The following is a 20,304-nucleotide window of genomic DNA, read 5'->3' as shown; positions in this document are numbered from 1 at the left end:
GATACATCAAAACGTGGTTATGATGACCATCCAACAAGCTAATCCAGCAAAATGTCCCTAAAATCTAACCTAAACCTCATAATTAAATAGAAAATAAGGTGTATAACTGCAAAAAGGTTAACTTTTTAAGAAAAAAATACCCCTTTTTCCCAGCCTCACAACAGGCCTGCACAAAATCCCATGCGATGCTGTAGTAATGTGTGGTTTATTATTATTTTTTCTTTCCCTTTTTCTTTTTTTCACATGCTACATTGTCATTACATTATTGGAAGTATCTGCAATGTGCTCTAAGCATAATAATAATAATAATAATAATAATAATAATAATAATAATAATAATAATAATAGATAATTATTATAATTATAATTATAACCATTTATATTAATGGTGCCTGATGTTATAAGAAAAAACCTCACCAGCAAAATATAAAATACAAATAAATTCAAAAACATCAAATGCAGATCATCGCAAGTGCTTTAGCACATGTGCAAAGGTTTGCACTTTTTAATCAATTAATTAATTTATTTATACATTTTACCTATCAGTATGAACGTTGTGTCGATTTTATTTATTCATTTGCAGTTTCCAGTCAGACACCCACGAAGAGCTTCAGACACAACAGTCTGTTCTGCTCGAGTTCTCGCGATAGTTCTCGAGGTTTCCGGTGTTGTGAATGTGTCTGGTAAAGATGGCGGTCAGCATCCGAGGCCGTCCTATCCGAAGTATACGGATGCGAGGTGAGATTAAAATGACTCTGCTCGGTCTTTTAACACATCCGCCAGGATAAAATAATGTAGCCTTTTTCAGCTACACGTGCACGAAGCGTCATTTTCTCAATGTCTTATTTTGTCTCACATAAACAGGTCGGAATGACAGTGGGGAGGAAAATGTACCGCTCGATCTCACAAGAGGTAAGTCAGATGAACCTAGTGAACTCCCTACCTAGACAACATTTCTGGGCATCATGGGTTTGTTAGGAATGCTAGCATTATGCCTCCCAAACCCGCCTATGGTGCCCAAAAACGCTTGCTTCAGTCGGTTTTGAGACCCAACCTTACACAACAACAGACGTGACATGTATCCATATACATAATATGCCCTTTATATAACTATAAAATGCCTAAATAGAGAGGAAAACATATTGTGTTCGATTTAAGAGATGCTGTTTTTGAGTATTACGATTGCATGGTGTGTGCATCTGTTATTCATGTCTAGGTTTGCAGGACTGTAGGGTCCAAAGGGTGTAGTGACCAAAACAACAGTGTGTTGCAGCAAGACAACATGCAGAAATTACTTTTGTATTGTAGCGTTTTATTTATTAGTAGTCATATGTCAGCTCTTGACTCATTACTTGCAATAATTTTACTGTAATTTGCTAACACTTTATGTTAACTAACTAGAGAACATGAAGTAACAGAGAGAAACGTTCTTGGTTATTGTTCCCTTTAGCCTTTTTTAATATTCATATTTTATTATTATAGTCGTATCCGTAATGAGCCTGAGCAAACAAGAACTAGTAATGAACATTTGTCTTAGTAGTAGTGTTAAAGTATCGCTTTTTGGCATTTGCTTGTGTCAAATTAAATTGACAGAAGTTGATATATGTATATGCATATGTATGAAAATAAATTGTCAAAGTAAATGTGAAATAATGTTAGATTATCATTCATTGTAACAGATATATTTCTGAACTAAAGTGAATAAATGGAAATTAAGGAATAAGTGGCCATATTCAAATTTGTTATTTAAATTTTATTCACAATAATAGAGGATTTTAATATGTCATCAATTGATTATTGTTCTAGATATGATAAATATTTATATATAAACTATTGTTTCAGTGACATTTTAGGGGCTTTCTTATTTTGTTTTTGTATTTCTCAGATAAAAGAGTGGACAGTCTAATGTATTCAAATAATGACATCAGTATGTTGATGATGTTATAGTTTTGATACTTGAAAACTCAGTTTGGTCTTCGAGTCAACACACACATATGGGTCATAATGCAGTGCTTATTGTTAGTTGTTGCACTAATTAAGTGTTAATTTAAGAGGCCTTATTCTAAGCTGTTCATTTATTTGTGACAAATTGGTGAATTGATTGATTTAGAAATAATTTCTGCATTGTTATGACTGATCAAACAGTTTATTTTTCATTAAGCAATTAGATTCATCAGCATATCAAGTTGTTGGTCTGTCAAATAAGTATGCAGTCATCCCTGTTATCGACACTTAAAACCAAAGATTTATGAAGAGTCGCCAAACTCACTCTAGTATGAGGGCTACAAGTAGGAATAAAGCGAATGTCAATTTCAGATGATTTGACATTACAGTTATAATAAGTTTAGATGCAAAAACCTCTAAATGCCATTTTGTATATTCTAGAATTAGCATTTTTCTTAGGGTACTGTGTTTAGGCTCAGTAATTTTACTTTTATAGTGACGAATACGCTCTTTTCATTGCCTTTAAATTTAAATAGGAGGCTAATAAAAAATCTCATTTTAGGAAAAAATTTCAGAGAGCATTTAGAGTTTTTTTGCATCTGAACTCTTCAATTATTTATAGCTTAATTACAGCAATTAAAAAGAAACTACAATAAAAAACATAAATTCTGCAAAAAAAACAAACAAACATAAATTCCACAAAGCAGCAGTCTCATAGAGGCACAGCATGTAGTGTAGGGTTTGTTTTGCAAATTTTTATTTACATTTTCATTCAGACTATATACTAAGCTTTAAATATCATATAGTAAATATATAAAACAAATAAGCATATTGTGCATGAAATCATGCATTATTATTTATTATAATTTTAATCTTTACACAATTGTTGCAATTTTTAAAACTCTGACTACTGATTAAAAATATTGTCATGAGGGGTTGTTTGGGATTTTAAATGTTAAAGAGTTTTCTGGAAAAAAGGTTGGAAACCACTGGCTTCTGGTCTCTATCTGTAAAACTCAGTAGGAAAAATCGACATTTTAACTGATGAAATCAGACTTCAATGTGTATAGTGTATTGATTTTTTTACCCATTGTGTACTAATGAGTTTATTTACTAATAAGACAAATAGGAAGTGTTGGCTCTTTGCAAAATAATTAACATGAACAGCAGGAATTCAAGAGTTCATAACACCATTGATAACATTGCCTTTTATTTTGTTTAGTTTTATTCACTATGCTCTTGGAAGTGCAGTTGTTTGGTTTCAGTTATAATGGACACAGTGAAACAGTATTTTAGAGGAAGTAATTGTTTATATTTGAAACATTATTATTTTAGAGGAAGTAATTGTTTGAATTTATTTTGAAGAGAATTACAACTTGCGTGATGCATGAGATGGAAATGATCTCATTAGCTGTTGCCGGCTTGTGTGCATTGTATGCAGTCTGTGCTGATTGGTTAACCTTGAGGCTGTTTTTCTCACATGACCTCTGCTGTGGCCCTCCTTTTCTGGATGAAACCCTCACTTCTAGAGTTGTTAGTGCTAAAGTTGCTAGACCATGTAACTTGATTTAGTTTTATGTTTGTTTGTTTGTTTGCATGTCGAGCTAAATTAAACAGGTAATGCTTGCTTCCAGCATCGCTAGGCTGTCTGCTTGTTTTTTCGTTATGAATTCCTGCTGATGTGTGGTACTGTTTAGAAATTTTCAGCCTATTAATTTGATTGTTTACTCCCCAGAGCTGCATTTATTTAATTTAAAATACTGTACAATATGTGAAATATCATTATGATTTAAAATGAATTACTGGTAGAATGCATTGTAGTGGTTTCATTGTCACTCAATCCTTCAGGAATCATTCGAATATGTTATTTTAGTGCTCAAATATCCTTTTGTTCATTAATGTTGAAGTGTAAGTGTCCTTGGCCCACAGGAAGTCTAAAAGAACAGCATTTATTTAAAATCAAAGCCTTTTTTAAAGATTGAATATCATTATATCTTTGCTGAATTAAGTATTTATTAAAGTATACAATTTTACTTGCAGTAAAAACTCCTTTGAACTTTGAATGACAGTTTACCTGCATTTAGGCTTAACTGCTTTTAGTCTTAGTGTGAGGGTAACAGCGAGTCTGCCTGAGGAATAGTTGGCGATTTGTTTTCGGTTTGGTACAGATGACTGAGCATGTATCCTGTGTGACTGCTGGGGGAAATAAGTCACACAGGGGGCTGTGTTTGTAGTGTCTTTGAATGCCTGTGTTTTATGTGGACCGGTTTTACTCAATAACAAATACTAATGTTCGATTTGTTGTACTACTTTACTTATATGAGACTAATAAACATTGAGGAAATGAATATTTGGTGTAAAAATTAATATCTGAGCATGACATTTTCACAGATGTGCTTTAAATCTGCAATTTAAGACATATAATATCTTAAATCAAAGCTTGTATTCATAAAGTCACTGCATCAAACGTTGCATGCTCTGTAAAAATAAGTCAGCGTTTTTGTTTTTCAAAAGATGTATTTATTTTAGAAGCTTAAAAAAGGTTTTTATTATCCAATTTTAAGAATGTTTAGACACTCGTGATGAAAGCAGCTCAAAATAACTGAGGTTGCACAGCTCATAACTTTTTTACAGTGTGATCAGGAGATACAATAAAAAAACTAATACCATATTCTAGAACAGAGATGGCCAAACTAGGGTCCGTGGGCAAAAGTGTAACCTTTGATTTGGCCTGTCATGCTATCTGAGAAGAGAGGGAGAATTTTAGGGACGGTTGGGGTTAATGCTTTTAATACACATTGTCATTTGTAATTTAGCGTAAGCTTTTATTTGTTAGTTTTATTTTTAATCTACAAAAAAGTTAATTGAATTAAATGTTGTAAATGAATCCTTTTTTTTTTTTTTTTTTTTTTTTTTTAAACATACTGTTGTTAAGCGGATAAGCACAATTCTGAAGTCCTTAGTGAGCAAATCAAGGCAAAGGCAGGTGCAGCTTGAAATATTTCCATTTGGCCCACGGCCCTCAATCAAGTTTGGTTTTTGGCCCTTCATAAGAAATAGTTTGGGCACCCCCGTTCTAGTGTTTTGTAGCAAAGTTATTCAAACCTTTAGCTTTTTATTTTAATAAGATGGTGATGGGCACAGTGGCTCAGAGGTTAGCACTGTCGCCTTACAAAAAGAAGGTTACTGTTTCGAGTCCTGGCTGGGCCAGTTGGCATTTCTGTGTGGAGTTTGCATGTTCTCCTCGTGTTCGCATGGGTTTCCTCCGGGTGCTCCAGTTTCCCCCCACAGTCTAAAGGCATGTAGGTGAATTGGGTAAAGAATATTGGCCATAGTGTATGAGTCTGTGTGTGAGAGTATATGGGTGTTTCCCAGTACTGGGTTGCCGCTGGAATGGTATCCGCTGCATAAAACTTAGTTTAGGCATGGGCCGGTATCAGATTCTGACGGTATGATAACCTTGGATAAAAATATCACGGTTTCACGGTATCACGGTATTGTGATTACTGCTCTAAAATATGTTCGTTTTAAATGTCTGGGTAAAAAACAAAAACGTTTTCCTCTTTGAAAACAATATATTCTATTTTTTGAAAGATTTATGATATTTTGGAGCAGTAAACATGTCAGGCTAAATAATTCAAATGAATCATTGACTTCTGCTGTCTGTATTTGTTTCAAAAACACAGATTTCTTTACAATTTAAAATGGCAGCTTTGGATATTTTTTCAGCTGGAGAGACTTGTCCTAAAAAACAAAAAAAATGTAAATAAAAAAAATCTTACTCCTACATTAGGGACGATATTACAGAAAATATTGGCGGTATTAAAGCCTTGACTTTTCTGAATCGCAGTATACCTTGAAAATGGTTATCGTCCCATGCCTAGAATAGTTAGTGGTTCATTCCACTGTGGCGACCTCTGATAAATAAGGAACTAAGCAGGAAGAAAATGAATGAATGAAAATGCCGGAGGAGATTACTAGTTTTACAAATAAATAACCTCAGTTTGTATGATGAATTTACACTTAGAGAATAAGTAAAGACATTTTGTTCCCTTCAGATTATTCTTTACGTTTTCTTTACTTGATTTAACTTTATAAAACATGCAGAAACTCTGATATGGGTTGAAGATGAGACATTCAATTAAATTAGCGTTAAAAAGTGATTTTATATACATGTCTCTTTAAGTTATTCAAATAACTTCTGTCAACATATCGGACAAATAATTATTAAAAACCTCATAGTCATTCGAACTGTGTGAACTGTGTGTTCCTGCAGTAATGTGAGTTTATTGCTCATAAATATTTGATTATTTCTCCTGTTTATGGTGTGGTAACCTAACCGTTCGCCACAGTGTCATCCATTACTCTGAATATCTCCTAGTATCTTATTTCAGAGCAAAATATTGCAGCAAAATCCAAACTGTTAAACATATACATAGGAAATTCCCTATTTTTTATGTTGTCAGACAACGATTTTTATCTGGAGAGACTTTAAAAGGATTTTTAAATGCAAATCCTTCCAAAATTGTAAAAAAAAATTATCAAAAGTAAAATGTAACAATTAAAAATTTGTGTTTTTTTCTTCTTATTATTATTGTTATTATTATTATTGCTATTATTAATGTATTTTTATCATATGTATTAGTAGTAAAGTGATGTTTATAAAATGTTGTAAACTTGATCTGTTTTTTTTTTTTGTTTTGTTTTTTGTCATGATAGTCAGAGAAGCTGATATGACAATAAACATTTTTACTAACAGTGATCAGATTGTATAACCAAAGTCATATTAGATGAATTATGCTAAATTGTAATAGCATTAATACTGTGGATATGGACTAGAGTCTACTCATTGTTTGAAACTAATGTGTGCAGTATGGATGTAATTTTATTAAAAGTATTGCCTTTTTATATATGTAATTTATTTTATAGCATGGAGAGCCCTGCCGTGACGTGAGTTTCCATTTGGGATTAATAAAGTCGAAACAAACAAACAACCTCAAAACTCTCTCTCTCTCTATTTCAGAAAAAAATATGTGTAAAAAATGTATATGTATTTCTGAAAACCAAAATGTAACTTCATAGTGTGTGTGTGTGTGTGTGTTAAGTTGAGATGTCAACTTTGATGATACACTGTTGCAGTGTGGTAGAGATTTATCATTGGTTCCTGATGCATGCTGCAATAAAACTCAGCAGAGGGTGGTTATTTATGACATCAATTTTCTGAGATGACAGGAAGTTACACCGTGTTTAGGAAACGCACTAAATCTAAATAGCCTTTGTGTGCTTTCTAATGTAACTGTTCTCTTTATTTATTCAATCTTGAAAATTGATTTCTGGTTCTTGTGGTTTTGTCACACCAACAGTGGAAATGGTCTGGTCACTAATATCTTGTGGTTCTAGACCTAACATAATGTGTTTTTGATGACTTCTCCTGTTTTCTTCCAGAGCCCTCTGAGAACATGCGAGAGATCCTGCAGAATGTGGCCAAACAACAAGGAGTCTCCAACATGCGCAAACTCGGCCATCTTAACAACTTTATCAAGGTTTGTCAACTCAAAAGTTGGTCAACAGTTGCTGAATGGGATATACGGTAATTATGCATTATCTCAAGGCCGCAGACCGGAATGCCTTAGTGCCCCAGCAGTGCTGATATATAGCCATATTGCACTGCTACTAGTGTGATTTTTCATTTATGCAACAGTTTGACACCATAATCATGGATATAAAAAAGAAAATAAAATCTGGAAAATCTTAAAAACCCTTTTGTACGAGGAACTGCTTTCTTCCAACATTTACATCTGCAGGTGGTCAGAATAGCAGAAATCATTGCTAATTTACAAACGTGTGAACACCGTGAAATGCCATCAGTCTACAGAGATTTCCCAGTATTCCTGTTGCAATCAGGAGATCACAACAATGAAAAAGCAAAGCAAACACTACTAGATTACTTTGGTTTAAATACAGCAATACAAAAGAGAGAGATCGAGAATGTCACTTACCTGTTCTATAATGATTTGTTCAGCTGTAGATTGAAATTCACACTGAGAAAACACTGAGTTTTTCTACCGCTAAGGTCTTATTATGCATCCTTTGTCATCATCTTGTGGCGGAATGTCAACCGTCAATTTTTTTTGCTCTGTTCAATATGACAGATTGATGGTCGCCGACATGCAAAAATATTTTCATATAGGCACTATCCCTACAAATAAACTGCATAGCTGCAATCTAAACAACTACCTTCTCGACTAAATTGCCTCAAATGTACAATATGTTGTCCAAAATCTGTAAAGTATGTCAAACAGTAGTCAGTTTTGTTCTCTGCTCGGCACTCTACATGGGCGGAGTAATACACAAGGGTGAAGAGGCTGAAGGAGTGCTGATATTACAGAATATCCCAGGGCTATCAGCCAATCAGATTTGAGAACCATACAGAACTGTTATGTATATAATTATTTATTTTATTTATTTTTTCATCAACATTTATCAGATTATTACAGTTTATTTGCTACAGTTTAAAAGATGGTAATAAAACATGTCAACTCAAAAATGTGATAATGTCAGATTATATTACATTACATACTGTGTCAGTTATCTGACATTATCACATTTTTTGAGTTGACATGTATGTAATGGATTAAAATCAATCAAAAATAATTCAGACAACGCTTAATATGGCAACTCAATACTTTGTTGTCCACCCTTAGCCTCATTGACAATCTGTTGTCTCTGCTTCTAACCAGCTTCATGCAAATCTGAGGATTTTTATGAATTGGATGTATGATTTTTCGTTATAATATTTCACAGTTTATTTTACTATCTTAGCTTAAATGAATGACAAAGATTCCTGATTTTTTATATATAAGAACAAAGTTCTTATGCACAGCAGTCTGTCTAATCTGATACATCTGTTTATTACAATGCAGGAGCTTTGCATGTGAATACTTACCCGTGTTTGGTAAAACGGAGTAAACAGAGTTCTTTGTGGCTTCCGTCAGTCAAGGCCTGAGGGCTTTTCTTCCCCTCACTTACAGGATCTGGCCTAAAATGAAAGGATCTGACAGACCTTACAGAGGCACATTAAACCCAGGCAGAACTGGAGTGTTTTATTGATTTTTTTTTTTTTATTATTCTCTTATGACTATATCACAAAGGATATTCAGATCTTTTGACTTGGTAAGAACAGTTGACGTGTAAAGAAGAAACAGTATTATGATTTCCATTACAGACATCTATGTTGTCCACAGAAGTACTGAGATAAAGGTTTATTGTGCAGATATACGCAATTATTTGTTCTGTGTCAATCCAAATTGAGTAAATGAAACTGAACTGACTAATCAAATAAACATTGTATTAGTTAAATCATGACAAGTAAGTGTTACTGTTTTTTTTAAAGCAGGCTCATTTTTTCAGCTCTTCCAGAATTAAACAAGAGTTTTACCATTTCTAAATCCATTCAGCCGATCTTTGTGTCTGGCAGAAGCACTTTTAGTTTAAAAGGTGCACATCAAGCCCACTCACCTGCATGGAGCACACCCATGCATCCTACAGTTATGTGATGCATTGTGTGTATGCCTTACTAAAAAGATAGGTCTTTAATCTCATTTTGAACTGAGAGAGTGCATCTGAGCCTTGAATATTACCAGGAAGGCAATTCCAGCGTGTAGGAGCCATATATGAGAAGGCTCGACCTCCTTTAGTGGACTTTGTTATTCTGGGTACCACCAAAGCCCTAAGTTTTGAGATCTAAAAAAGGGGGTTGGATTGTAGTGAGACAGGCAGCCAGTGTAAGGGAGATAAAAAATTAGCATTTTACTCAAATAATGACCAAAGAGTTTTTATTTTAAAGCATGATTCTTCTGTAGATACATCATGTACTAAGATCTACAGAAAATAAAGAGTATGTTCAGCTTTGTAAATGATAACTACAGAACAGTCAAGCTTTAATTGGTAAAGTTATCAACACTTTTTGATATTTTTCAGTGAGATGCTAAGGTTCTAATAATTTATGCTTAGCTAAGCTGAAAGTGCTAATCCCAGACTCTCAGATCAGCTGAATGAATTCAAAAATAAAAGTAAAACTCAACTGTTTGCCTCTAGGGACTTGTGAAATGAGCCTATTTCCAAAAAAGTGGAGTCTTTAATATTGTAAGTAACTGCCTAATGATGAAGCAAGATGGATGCGTCATAGAATGAATCATTCAAACAGTTTTTTCCTTTTAAATCAGTTAAGTGAATTATTTTTGAATGAAAGTGCTAATTAAATTAATAAAATAAATTGAATACTTTTGTCTGTGAAATACCTTTAATTTAGTTTAGCTGTCTATTCAAAATCATGTGGGAGTATTCTGATCTGTTGTTTAAACAATTCAATTATTATTCTTAATTCTACTTAAATTGTGTTGCTCGAAGTACTAATATAGCAAATCTAAAAATGATCTTCACTTCATGTGACTGGCTCTATTTCTGTTTTTTTTTTTTCTCCTTTTGTTGACTTGTTACAGATGTCTCTGACCTCAAAAGCTGTTGTATTTTTTATTTTTTTTTGGTCCACATGTTTAATAACCTTTGCTGGATATCTCTATTGCTGTCAATGATCCGGCTGATGATTTATCACCACTGTCAGATTTCTACATGTGATAATGCACCTGAGTCCAACAGGTTTTATCAAGCCAACCATGCTTTCAGTTGTGTAAATCACCTGCGGATGGAAAAGAAAATTCTTTAAGCATGAGTGTGTTTTTTTGCTAGCCTGCAGTGTTTCAGCAACATGTCACTGAGTACCAATAAAGTTGTCAATGTTGCTTCTTGAAGCCAAGTAAATTAAATAAGTGTTTGTTATGTCTCTATTACAGCTGCTCTGCAATGTCGGGCACTCTGAGGAAAAGTTCGGCTTTACCTATGAAGAAATTATCATTTGGTGAGTCAGAGACAAAGAAATATATTACAAATCCAAAAGTTTGAATCAAATCTAACCCTCTAATATGAGCAGTGTTTTGTTATTATGATTTGTAAACTTGTGTATTGTGTTTGGAGTCAGTAAAAATATTTTAACTAATACTTCTATTGGGCTAGTGATCAAAAGTGGTGTGTTAAATGATTATGGAGTTGTGTATACAGTTGAAGCCAGAATCATTAGCCCCTCTTTGAATTTTTTTCTTTTTAAAATAATTATTAAAACTATTGTATTTAGAAATGGGTTGAAAAAAATCTTTTCTCCGTTAAACATAAATTGGGGAAAAACTAAACAGGGGGGCTAATAATTCTGATTTCAACTGTACATCACTGTTTTGACAGTAATATTAATTGCTAACTGTTTTCAACACTAATATTATTAAGATGTTAATAATTTATATTAATAATGTTTATTGAGCAACAAATGAGAATATTAGATTGACCTCTGGTGGATCATGTGACACTGAAGCCTGTAATGGCTGCTGAACAATCAGCTGCTTTGTTCACGTAGAAAATAGTTTAAAATTGTAATAGGGTTTTAGTAAATGGTTTATTTTACTTTATTAAATGCAGCTTTATATATATATATATATATATATATATATATATATATATATATATATATATATATATATATATATATATATATATATATATATATATATATATATATATATATTTTTTTTTTTTTTTTTTTTTTTTTTTTTCACAGATATATCTGATATTTTTCCTAAATTTGAATAAAGAAATAGTCATTTAGCATCTTCTCCCCAGAAAAGGTTTTTGACCTATTGTCCCTAAAAATAATAATTAGTTTTAATTGAAAATCAGGTTCATTCCACCTAATATTGATTTCTTAACTTTAAAATTGTGTTGTTGAAGAATTATTATAAACATACCTAAAAACATGGCACATTTGTATTTTATGCCAAATGAATTGGATAAATATATTTCATTAGAAATTTGTCTCATCAGTAGTTAATAAAATAAACCAAATTCATATTTTCCTTAAACACATGACTATGAATCATAAATTTAGTGAAATTCTGCATGTGGTGTGTTCATTTATTCAATAGCTGTGTTTTAAAAATGTTTGAATGGTGGTGTAAAAATATGAGCCTAAATAATATTTTATATAATAAATATAAACTTAAATATAAATAAAATATAAATAAATATTCCTGTGGATGAGTAATGAGAGAGCATTAGGTTTGTTTTCATTATTGTTCATTTAAAAAAATATTAATTCATCACGCACTTTTGAAATTATTTATCTAAATAAAACTGAACTTCTGATCCAAAAAAATAAATAAATGCATAAAACCATTAATTCTCAGTAAATATATAATAATGAGAATGATTCTAAAGGCAGTGTGTTGTTATTTCGGCAGCCTCAGGTTGGCTCTCCTCAATGAGGCTAAGGAGGTTCGGGCGGCTGGCTTACGTTCTCTTCGCTACCTCATCAGGGACAGTAATATCCTTCAGAAGGTGCTGCGTCTCCAGGTGGATTACCTGATTTCCAGGTCAGTACCACATGTTTTCATTAAACTAAATGAAGGTCATCTATTAAATTCATGTCCACGCTTAAAATTGTGGGATAAGTGCTAAGCGTTTCCATCAGAAGCTGGACTTGATGCTAATGTGTGCTGAGTTGTGGATCGCCTCCTGTTAGCATCTCATCCTGTGTGTGTGTGAGAGAAGGACTGTTCATATGATGAGCTAGTCAAGTCTGGTTAAGGTTATTTTAAAGCGTTTTGAGCAGGATGTGCTACTTTTTCTGTATCCCACTAGGTGGATTAGCATGTAGCACGTATCTTTGGTTTTTCTTTTCTGTCCTGTCTGAACATGCACAACAAGTCAGATCATTGAATTGGAAAATGAATAAATAAGAATACATGTAGAACAGATGTGATTGGTTTTTGTGGATCATTTTAGAAACTACATTGACTAGCTGTGTCGACTGGTTAGCGTAATGTTGTATAATGTGATCTTTTGACCTCTAGGTGCATTGACATCCAGCAGAGTAATGAGGTGGAGCGCACTCAGGCTCTCAGACTGGTGAGAAAGGTGAGATGTGAAGCCCTGCTATTAGTTGAAACTGATCAATTATAAAAAATGTTAAGGTGAAGATGTATCCACCAACAATCCAAATATTTCCTGCAAATAAAATATTTCCTGCCAAGGACAATAAAGTTTACTACTACTACTAATATATTGTTTTGTTTTAGAGTATGTTGTTGTGTTTTGCACTGTTTGGAGCCAGAACCTAAGCTTTTCACTCATCATAGCACACATGCTGATGATGATGTGATGATAAAAGGGATTTGATTCAGTTCAATTCGGTTCAGTAATCTGTTTTATTTTATTTTTATTAAATATTCTGAATATTTAATAGAATGTTTATTATTAATTATTATTAAACATTTTCTTATATTGTATACAGTAGAAGTCAGAATTTTTAGCCCCCCTGTTTATTTTTCCCCCCAATTTCTGTTTAACGGAGAGAAGATTTTTTTTCAACACATTTCTAAACATAATAGTTTTAAAAACTCATTTCTAATAACTGACTTCATTAATCTTTACCATGAAGACAGTAAATAATATTTTATTAGATATTTTTTCAAGACACTTCTATACAGCTTAAATTGACATTTAAAGGCTTAACTAGGTTAATTAGGTTAACTAGGCAGGTTAGGGTAAGTTGGCAATTTATTGTATAACAGTGCTTTGTTCTGTAGACTATAGAAAAAAATATAGCTTAAAGGGGCTAATAATATTGTCCTTAAAATGGTTTTTAAAAAAATTAAAAACTGCTTTTATTCTAGCAGAAATCAAACAAATAAGATTTTCTCAAGAAGGAAAAATATTATCAGACATACTGTGAAAATTTCCTTGCTCTGTTAAACATAATTTGGGAAATATTTAAAGAAGAAAAAAATTCAAAGGGGGGCTAATAATTCTGATTTCATCTGTAGTTCTGTTTATTAAACAAATGAATACAATGCAATTATTATTAATTTTATCTATGTATTTTGATATTTTATTTTAATTATTTTGTTTTATTTAATTTTCTGTTTCGTTATTAAAGAATGTCTTTTAAGCAAACGAATGACCAATAATAATGGCCATCCAAAATTAATAATAGTAACAAAATTAAAAAGAATACAAATTTAAAGTGAGCAGGATTTAAAATGAGTGTAGATAACAATGATAAAGAGCTGCTACATGAGTGTGACAAAAAATGAGAGACTTTGAAACACTAGCTGTAAAGGCTCTGCTTTTTTCTGAAAAGAGGTGGAGAATAGCAGCTCATTTGCATTTAAAGAGACAGACGCACAGAAATCAGTGCGCTACTTCCCCCCACCACACAACAACCAAAACTGATTGTGAAACACAGGTGAGTGGGCTTTACAAACCACCTGTAGAAAGCATACTCTTATCTAACTAACACTGCACCAGTTTTTGCACATTTGCACCACACACACAAACACATGTATTTATTAAGTGCGCTTCACATAGGTGAGTGGGTTTGACAAACCACTTGTAGAAAAACACTTCACTTCCCTCTCAAAAAAATAACCACTCCCTTACTATTGCTTTTAATTCTTTTAGCACTAACAGTTCCTTTGTATAATTAGCACTTCTGTACTGGCTCTTCGTGTTGATCTGCTGAATGTCTCCTTAAATGTAAATTGCTTTGGACAAAAGCATCTACCAAATGACTAAATGTAAATGAAGGTGAATTAATATAGGTGAATTGAATAAACTAAATTGGCCGTAGTGCATGTGTGCGAATGAATGTGTATTGATGTTTCCCAGTACAGTTGCAGCTGGAAGGGCATCCGCTGTGTAAAACATATGCTGGATAAGTTGGCGGTTCATTCCGCTGTGGTGACCCCTGATGAATAAAGGGACCAAGCCAAAGGAAAATGAATAAACGAATGTTTTCACTTAAAAATGTTGTCTTTAGGGGACCTGAGGCTTGTAAAGTTCTTGTAAAACGAAGCATAAATCACTTTTAATTAATTTAATGATCAGTGTTGTTTTTCTATCATGGATGGAAGTGTCATAAATTTTTTGCCTTTATTTTCCAGATGATCATTGTGAACGCCCTGCTCTTCCCAAGCTCAGTCGCAAACTCCCTCATTGCAGTGGGCAACGATGGACCACAGGAGCGGGACCGTATGGTTCGTGCCTGCATCGCCATTATCTGTGAACTTGGTAGGTTCACGCATAGATCAGAGAATGTTCTGTTATTTATTAGCTCATGAATGCAGATATTGAACTCATGAATGTTTGCATTTGTCACGCAGCACTGGAGAACCCTGAGATTGTGGCGAAGCGTGGTGGACTCAGCACCATCCTGAAGAATGTAATCGACTGTCAGCTCAGTCGTATCAACGAGGCTCTGATGACCACCATCCTGCACCTCCTCAACCACCCACATACTCGGCAATACGTTCGGTCTGATGTGGAGTTAGAGGTATGGATCTGTCTTCAACTATGATGATCCAATCACAAATATTTCATCTTATTTTGTTTTTCATTATTTTAAAAGGCACCTATTATGCAAAAATCATTTTATAAGGAATTTAAACACACTTGTGTGGCAACAGTCTGTAAATACAACCAGCCTCTAATGGTAAAAATATATTAATTGCATCATAAAAACAATTTGCAGAAACTCCAAAATCAAACAAAAAGTGCTTCAGGGGTAATTTATGTGTCTGTGCTATTTGTGTAAGGAAACATAAAGATAAACAGCTATATTAGCCATGTTAAAAAAGGCATTTTAAATATTTTTTTTTTTGCTTTTTTTCGAGTGCCTTGAAGCTTATTTTGCTGTTAATCTGCAGAAACTATTTGATTGATATTGTCTGTACATGTTATCAGAGGGGGAAAGCCCCGCCCATTAGTGATGATGCCTCCCTCATTAGTATGTTAGTCTTGTTTTTGTATCTGCCACTATGCTGACACACAGGCATTTGTAGCTCCGCCCTTTTTTGAAAAGAGCACAATCTCATTTGAATTTAGAGCGACAGTCACCAAAATGGCACAATTAGGATCAAAGCTTAAAAGGGGCTGTTTTAAAGAGTGTGACATTTTGAGCTAAAACTTCACATACACGCTCTAAGAATATCAGAGACTTTATTTACTTATTTTATCTTGTGAAAAGGGCCATAATGGGTCCCCTTAAAGTGAAGTATGTGTTCCCTACAGACTTAATAAAGCATATTTTCAAACAACCCCCACTATACTCACCATGAGTAGAACCTAAGGACTTACATTGGTGCATGATTTACAGAAACAGAAAGAGTTTAGCTTACCTGTTGAGAAGAATTTCCATGATCTCTTTCGGTTCTGCTTATGTTGGGAAGTCCTGGAATTTTGTCTTTTCGCATTTGTAATATATACAGTTGAAATCCCCTTTGAATTAGTTTTTTCTTATTTAAATATTTCCCAAATGATGTTTAACAGAGCAAGGAGATTTTCACAGTATGTCTGATAATATTTTTTCTTCTCGATAATGTTTTATTTGGGCTAGAATAAACCAGTTTAAAAAAAAAACATTTTAAGGTCAAAATTATTAGCCCCTTTAAGCTATTTTTTTATTAAAACTATTATGTTTAGAAATGTGTTAAAAAAAATCTTCTCTCTGTTAAACAGAAATCGGAGGGGGGGGGGGGGGGGGGGGGGAGTTAACAAGGGGGACTAATAATTCAGGGGGTTGAATTGTCATCAAAAAAGATTTTATTTTAGATTTTATTTTGATTTTAAATCGTTATTTACCTTCACTTACTATTCAAGAAAGGCTCTTTATTCAGCGACCATAATTGCATTGCCTCCAGCAGCATTATTTGGCTTCCAAAACCATGTCCTATATCCTTTATTGGGGAATTCCCAAAATCTCTAAAAATGCTTGACAAATTCACATTTATCAGCAGCAAAGTCTGTGTGTGTATGTCTGTGTACAGTAAAAGCCAGTCTATGATGTGAGAGTAAGCTGGTTGCATTTCCAACATTTATTAGTTTGAATATTGAGTTCAACAATATAGAAATACATACCAACACATTCTCACACATGAAAGGTTATCAAATTTTTATTGAATTTTAATGTTGTGTTGTTTTTGTATGTGTTCTGATAACACCTCTATATTTACGGTGAGTGAAGCAATGTTGACTATTACAATGTGGCAGTCAAACCAGTGAGTCTGGAGCAATTGTGGAACAAAACACACAATATAGACCATTTTGAGGGACGTAAACAAAAACACTGGTCCCAACGTATTTCCTGTTTTACATTTTTATTTTCTATAGTTTCCAAGAATCTAACCAGAGCCACATATTAATAAATAATGTTATGATAGCTGTTTTAACATTAAGTTCTGATTGAATTGCCTCTTGTTACAGTTATGAAATAGTTTGATAACGAGCAGGAAATGTTCTTGGGCCAATGACATGACCACATTATACAACATGCTCAGGAGACTGACATTGATTTGAGCAGTTTGTGATTGTCTCTGAAATCCAAAGCTATGCCTTTTGCATGGTCTCCCAATATTTTGTTTTCTTGCTCATTTAGATTTGTTAGTTTGTCTTTCTTTTTTATTTAATGTTTTGTTGTTATTATTATGTGACATTTATGTATGCTTATGTATGTAAACATGGTAAAACAGTTCAGTAATCATTTACTTCCTTTCCAGCAAATCCTGGCACCTTACACAGACTTCCACTACAGACACAATCCAGACACAGCAGAGGGTCAGCTCAAGTGAGTGTTGCTTTGGAGATTTTTATAGTAGAATTAATCATCGGAAAGACAAGCATGCAACTTTTTATTGGCTGCATGTGTAGACTTATGGTGTTTCTGTTCACAGAGAGGACAGGGAGGCTCGATTTCTGGCCAGTAAGATGTCAATTGTTGCATCCCTTCGCTCTTGGTCAGGTAATTGCCTCAGTATTTAATTTCTTTATTTGGTCAAGATTCCAATCAATATTTTATTAAGGTTGATTGCGTAACAATGCATATTTTACGATTATGCATCTAAAATGATTACCAAAGGAGCCAGCTCATGCAGAAATAGGTGTTCTAATGCATCATGCATCTTTTAAATGGAATTTCCTCATGAGCGCACCTCATTGCAGCAGCAGTTTGTTTATTGCTCAGGCTGAACCTGTTGTTTCTTCCCTCTGTACCTACAGGCATCATTAATCTCTGCAAGTCAGGCAACTCTGGAATCCAGTCCCTCATTGGTCTGCTGTGTATACCAAATATGGAAGTGAGGGTACGACAAACGATATAATTAGAAAGCTTTCTATATGCTTAGAATGCAAATCATAAATCCATTTTCTTTTATTTCAAGAGTTACATCACTTAAAAGCATGTTTACAATGAAGAACGGAAACAATAGTAATAAATATATTAGCGTCATGCTCTGTTTAATGTAACTTGTCTGCTACTGTAATTGCCAACACAGGCTCATTGAAATACATGATTCAGCCTACTTCAACATAAGTTTGACTGCAGTTTCTGGGTAAAATGGACACTACGCAAATAAAATGTTTGTTCCTTTTTACACAAATGATATTTACATTATTGATGAGTAAAAGATTCTAAATAAATATCAGAAAACAACTTAACATTGTCAATGATTTATAATCAAATATGTTTGCCTTAATAGTCTGACTCCATTTGGACAAGATTTGTGGTGAACTTGGTAGCGATTGGCTTTGAATATGATGAAGCATGGCCCCACAAAAGAGATTAAAGCAATATAAAATCAAGGTAAAACTAAATGTTCGTAAAGAGCTTTTCTCTTGCGTTCTTATGGATGTGTACAAGAAAGACATGTATCTCAAACTTGAGATTCGTAAAAATATACACAGCGCCCTCTAGTGGATTTTTCATCTGAAACGTGCAACAAAACGTAACAACAATGAGCAACTATTTTTTCCTTCCACAAAAATATATGCACAGGCAGATATTTTCAATGAGCCTGCGTTGTTAAATTCTCAAGTTTTTAGATCCAAGAACAGGAAACATAACATAGATCAGAGATGCCCAAACTAGGGCCCGTGGGCCAAAGTTGGCCCATAGTAACCTTTTATTTGGCCTACCATCCCATCTGAGAAGAGAGGGAGAATGATAGGGTTGGTTTAGGGACTGTTATTTTTAATTTAATGTTAGTTTGTTTTATTGCCAAGCTATACAAAAAAGTAATGCAATTAAATGTTTCAATTAAATGAAATACATGATTTTTTTTAAATGTACATATTGTCACCTCACAGATAAAGGAAAATCCAGAGATATCAGTGAACAAATGAAGGCAATGGGCAGATTCTGCTTGACTGATGTATAGAGCATTGAACCCCACTGTGCTATAAATGTGATTGTTTATGTTTTTATTGTAATAAGTTATATTATATATATATATATATATATATATATATATATATATATATATATATATATATATATATATATATACACACACTGTTAGTTAATATGATTTAAAGTAATGTTTTCAATTTATTTTTAAAATATTATAAAATAAGTTAGGAAATTACATTTGGAAACTTTAATGTAATAAAGTTTGGTATATTTACCTTCAGCTTATGGGTCTCAATGATATTTAGTGTTTGGCCCTTCATACGAAAATGTTTGGGCACCCCTGACATAAATGGATTGTGATCGGCTGTGAATATAATATCATTAGCTGAAAAAAAAATGCCCTGACGAGATTCCAACGATTGTTTTCCTCTGTCATTGTATTTTTTTTTTTTGTGGTCTAAACTCAGCTACTTTTTTAGTGCGTTGTGTAACTTGGGAGGTTTGTTTCGATTGAAGTGAACTCTGATGCAATAGCTCTGTTAGGGTAGTTCATTTGAAAAGCTAGTCCACTGACACTGCTACAATGCTGTGTCTCAATTCTCTTCCAGTGCAGCTCTGACCTAAGAAAGACAGGACTAAACAACGAGATCTGTATATTCCGTCTTAAAAATGAAATCCTGAACTTTAAACGAACCAGGACTAGAATGACCAGATGTGACAATAACAAACCAAAAGAATCACAATGCAAGTGCGAATGCATCCTTAAATTCAGAACAACTTTTAAAACCATCTTGATAATTATAGTATGAATGGGCCGTGCGTTGTGGTATTGCGCTTAATTTGTGTTTTTAATGTATTATTTGTTTTGTGAATAATTAATGTTTACAGTATATATACCTTTATAAATAGATCTAAATTCTACATGCAGAATTACATTTCTGAATTGAATTTTGCTGATTTCAATGCAAGAGAACTTTGAAAGAAACTTGCTAATTTTGTAAACAATAGTTATAAGAATAAGAATAATCTTAATAATAATAAGATTTTCTGTCTTTTTTGTTATTATTTAATTAAAT

The 20,304-nt window shown here is 33.2% G+C and overlaps 1 protein-coding gene across 1 annotated transcript in view; it reads left to right on the top strand.

Moving 5' to 3' along the window:
* Positions 1–674: 674 nt before the first annotated feature.
* rictorb (RPTOR independent companion of MTOR, complex 2b) overlaps positions 675–20,304 on the top strand; it is a 48,052-nt gene continuing 28,422 nt past the window's right edge. The window contains exons 1-11 of the mRNA XM_056445819.1: positions 675–738; positions 865–912; positions 7,390–7,487; positions 10,797–10,861; positions 12,288–12,419; positions 12,900–12,963; positions 14,991–15,117; positions 15,210–15,379; positions 17,601–17,668; positions 17,775–17,842; positions 18,100–18,182. Of these exons, the coding sequence (XP_056301794.1) occupies positions 675–738; positions 865–912; positions 7,390–7,487; positions 10,797–10,861; positions 12,288–12,419; positions 12,900–12,963; positions 14,991–15,117; positions 15,210–15,379; positions 17,601–17,668; positions 17,775–17,842; positions 18,100–18,182 (987 nt within the window). The remainder of the gene's footprint in view (positions 739–864; positions 913–7,389; positions 7,488–10,796; positions 10,862–12,287; positions 12,420–12,899; positions 12,964–14,990; positions 15,118–15,209; positions 15,380–17,600; positions 17,669–17,774; positions 17,843–18,099; positions 18,183–20,304) is intronic.

This window comes from Danio aesculapii, chromosome 21, assembly GCF_903798145.1.
Source record: "Danio aesculapii chromosome 21, fDanAes4.1, whole genome shotgun sequence".
NCBI lineage: Eukaryota > Metazoa > Chordata > Actinopteri > Cypriniformes > Danionidae > Danio > Danio aesculapii.
Note: the sequence above shows the minus strand (reverse complement) of the source record. Positions and strands in the feature narration are given on the sequence as shown.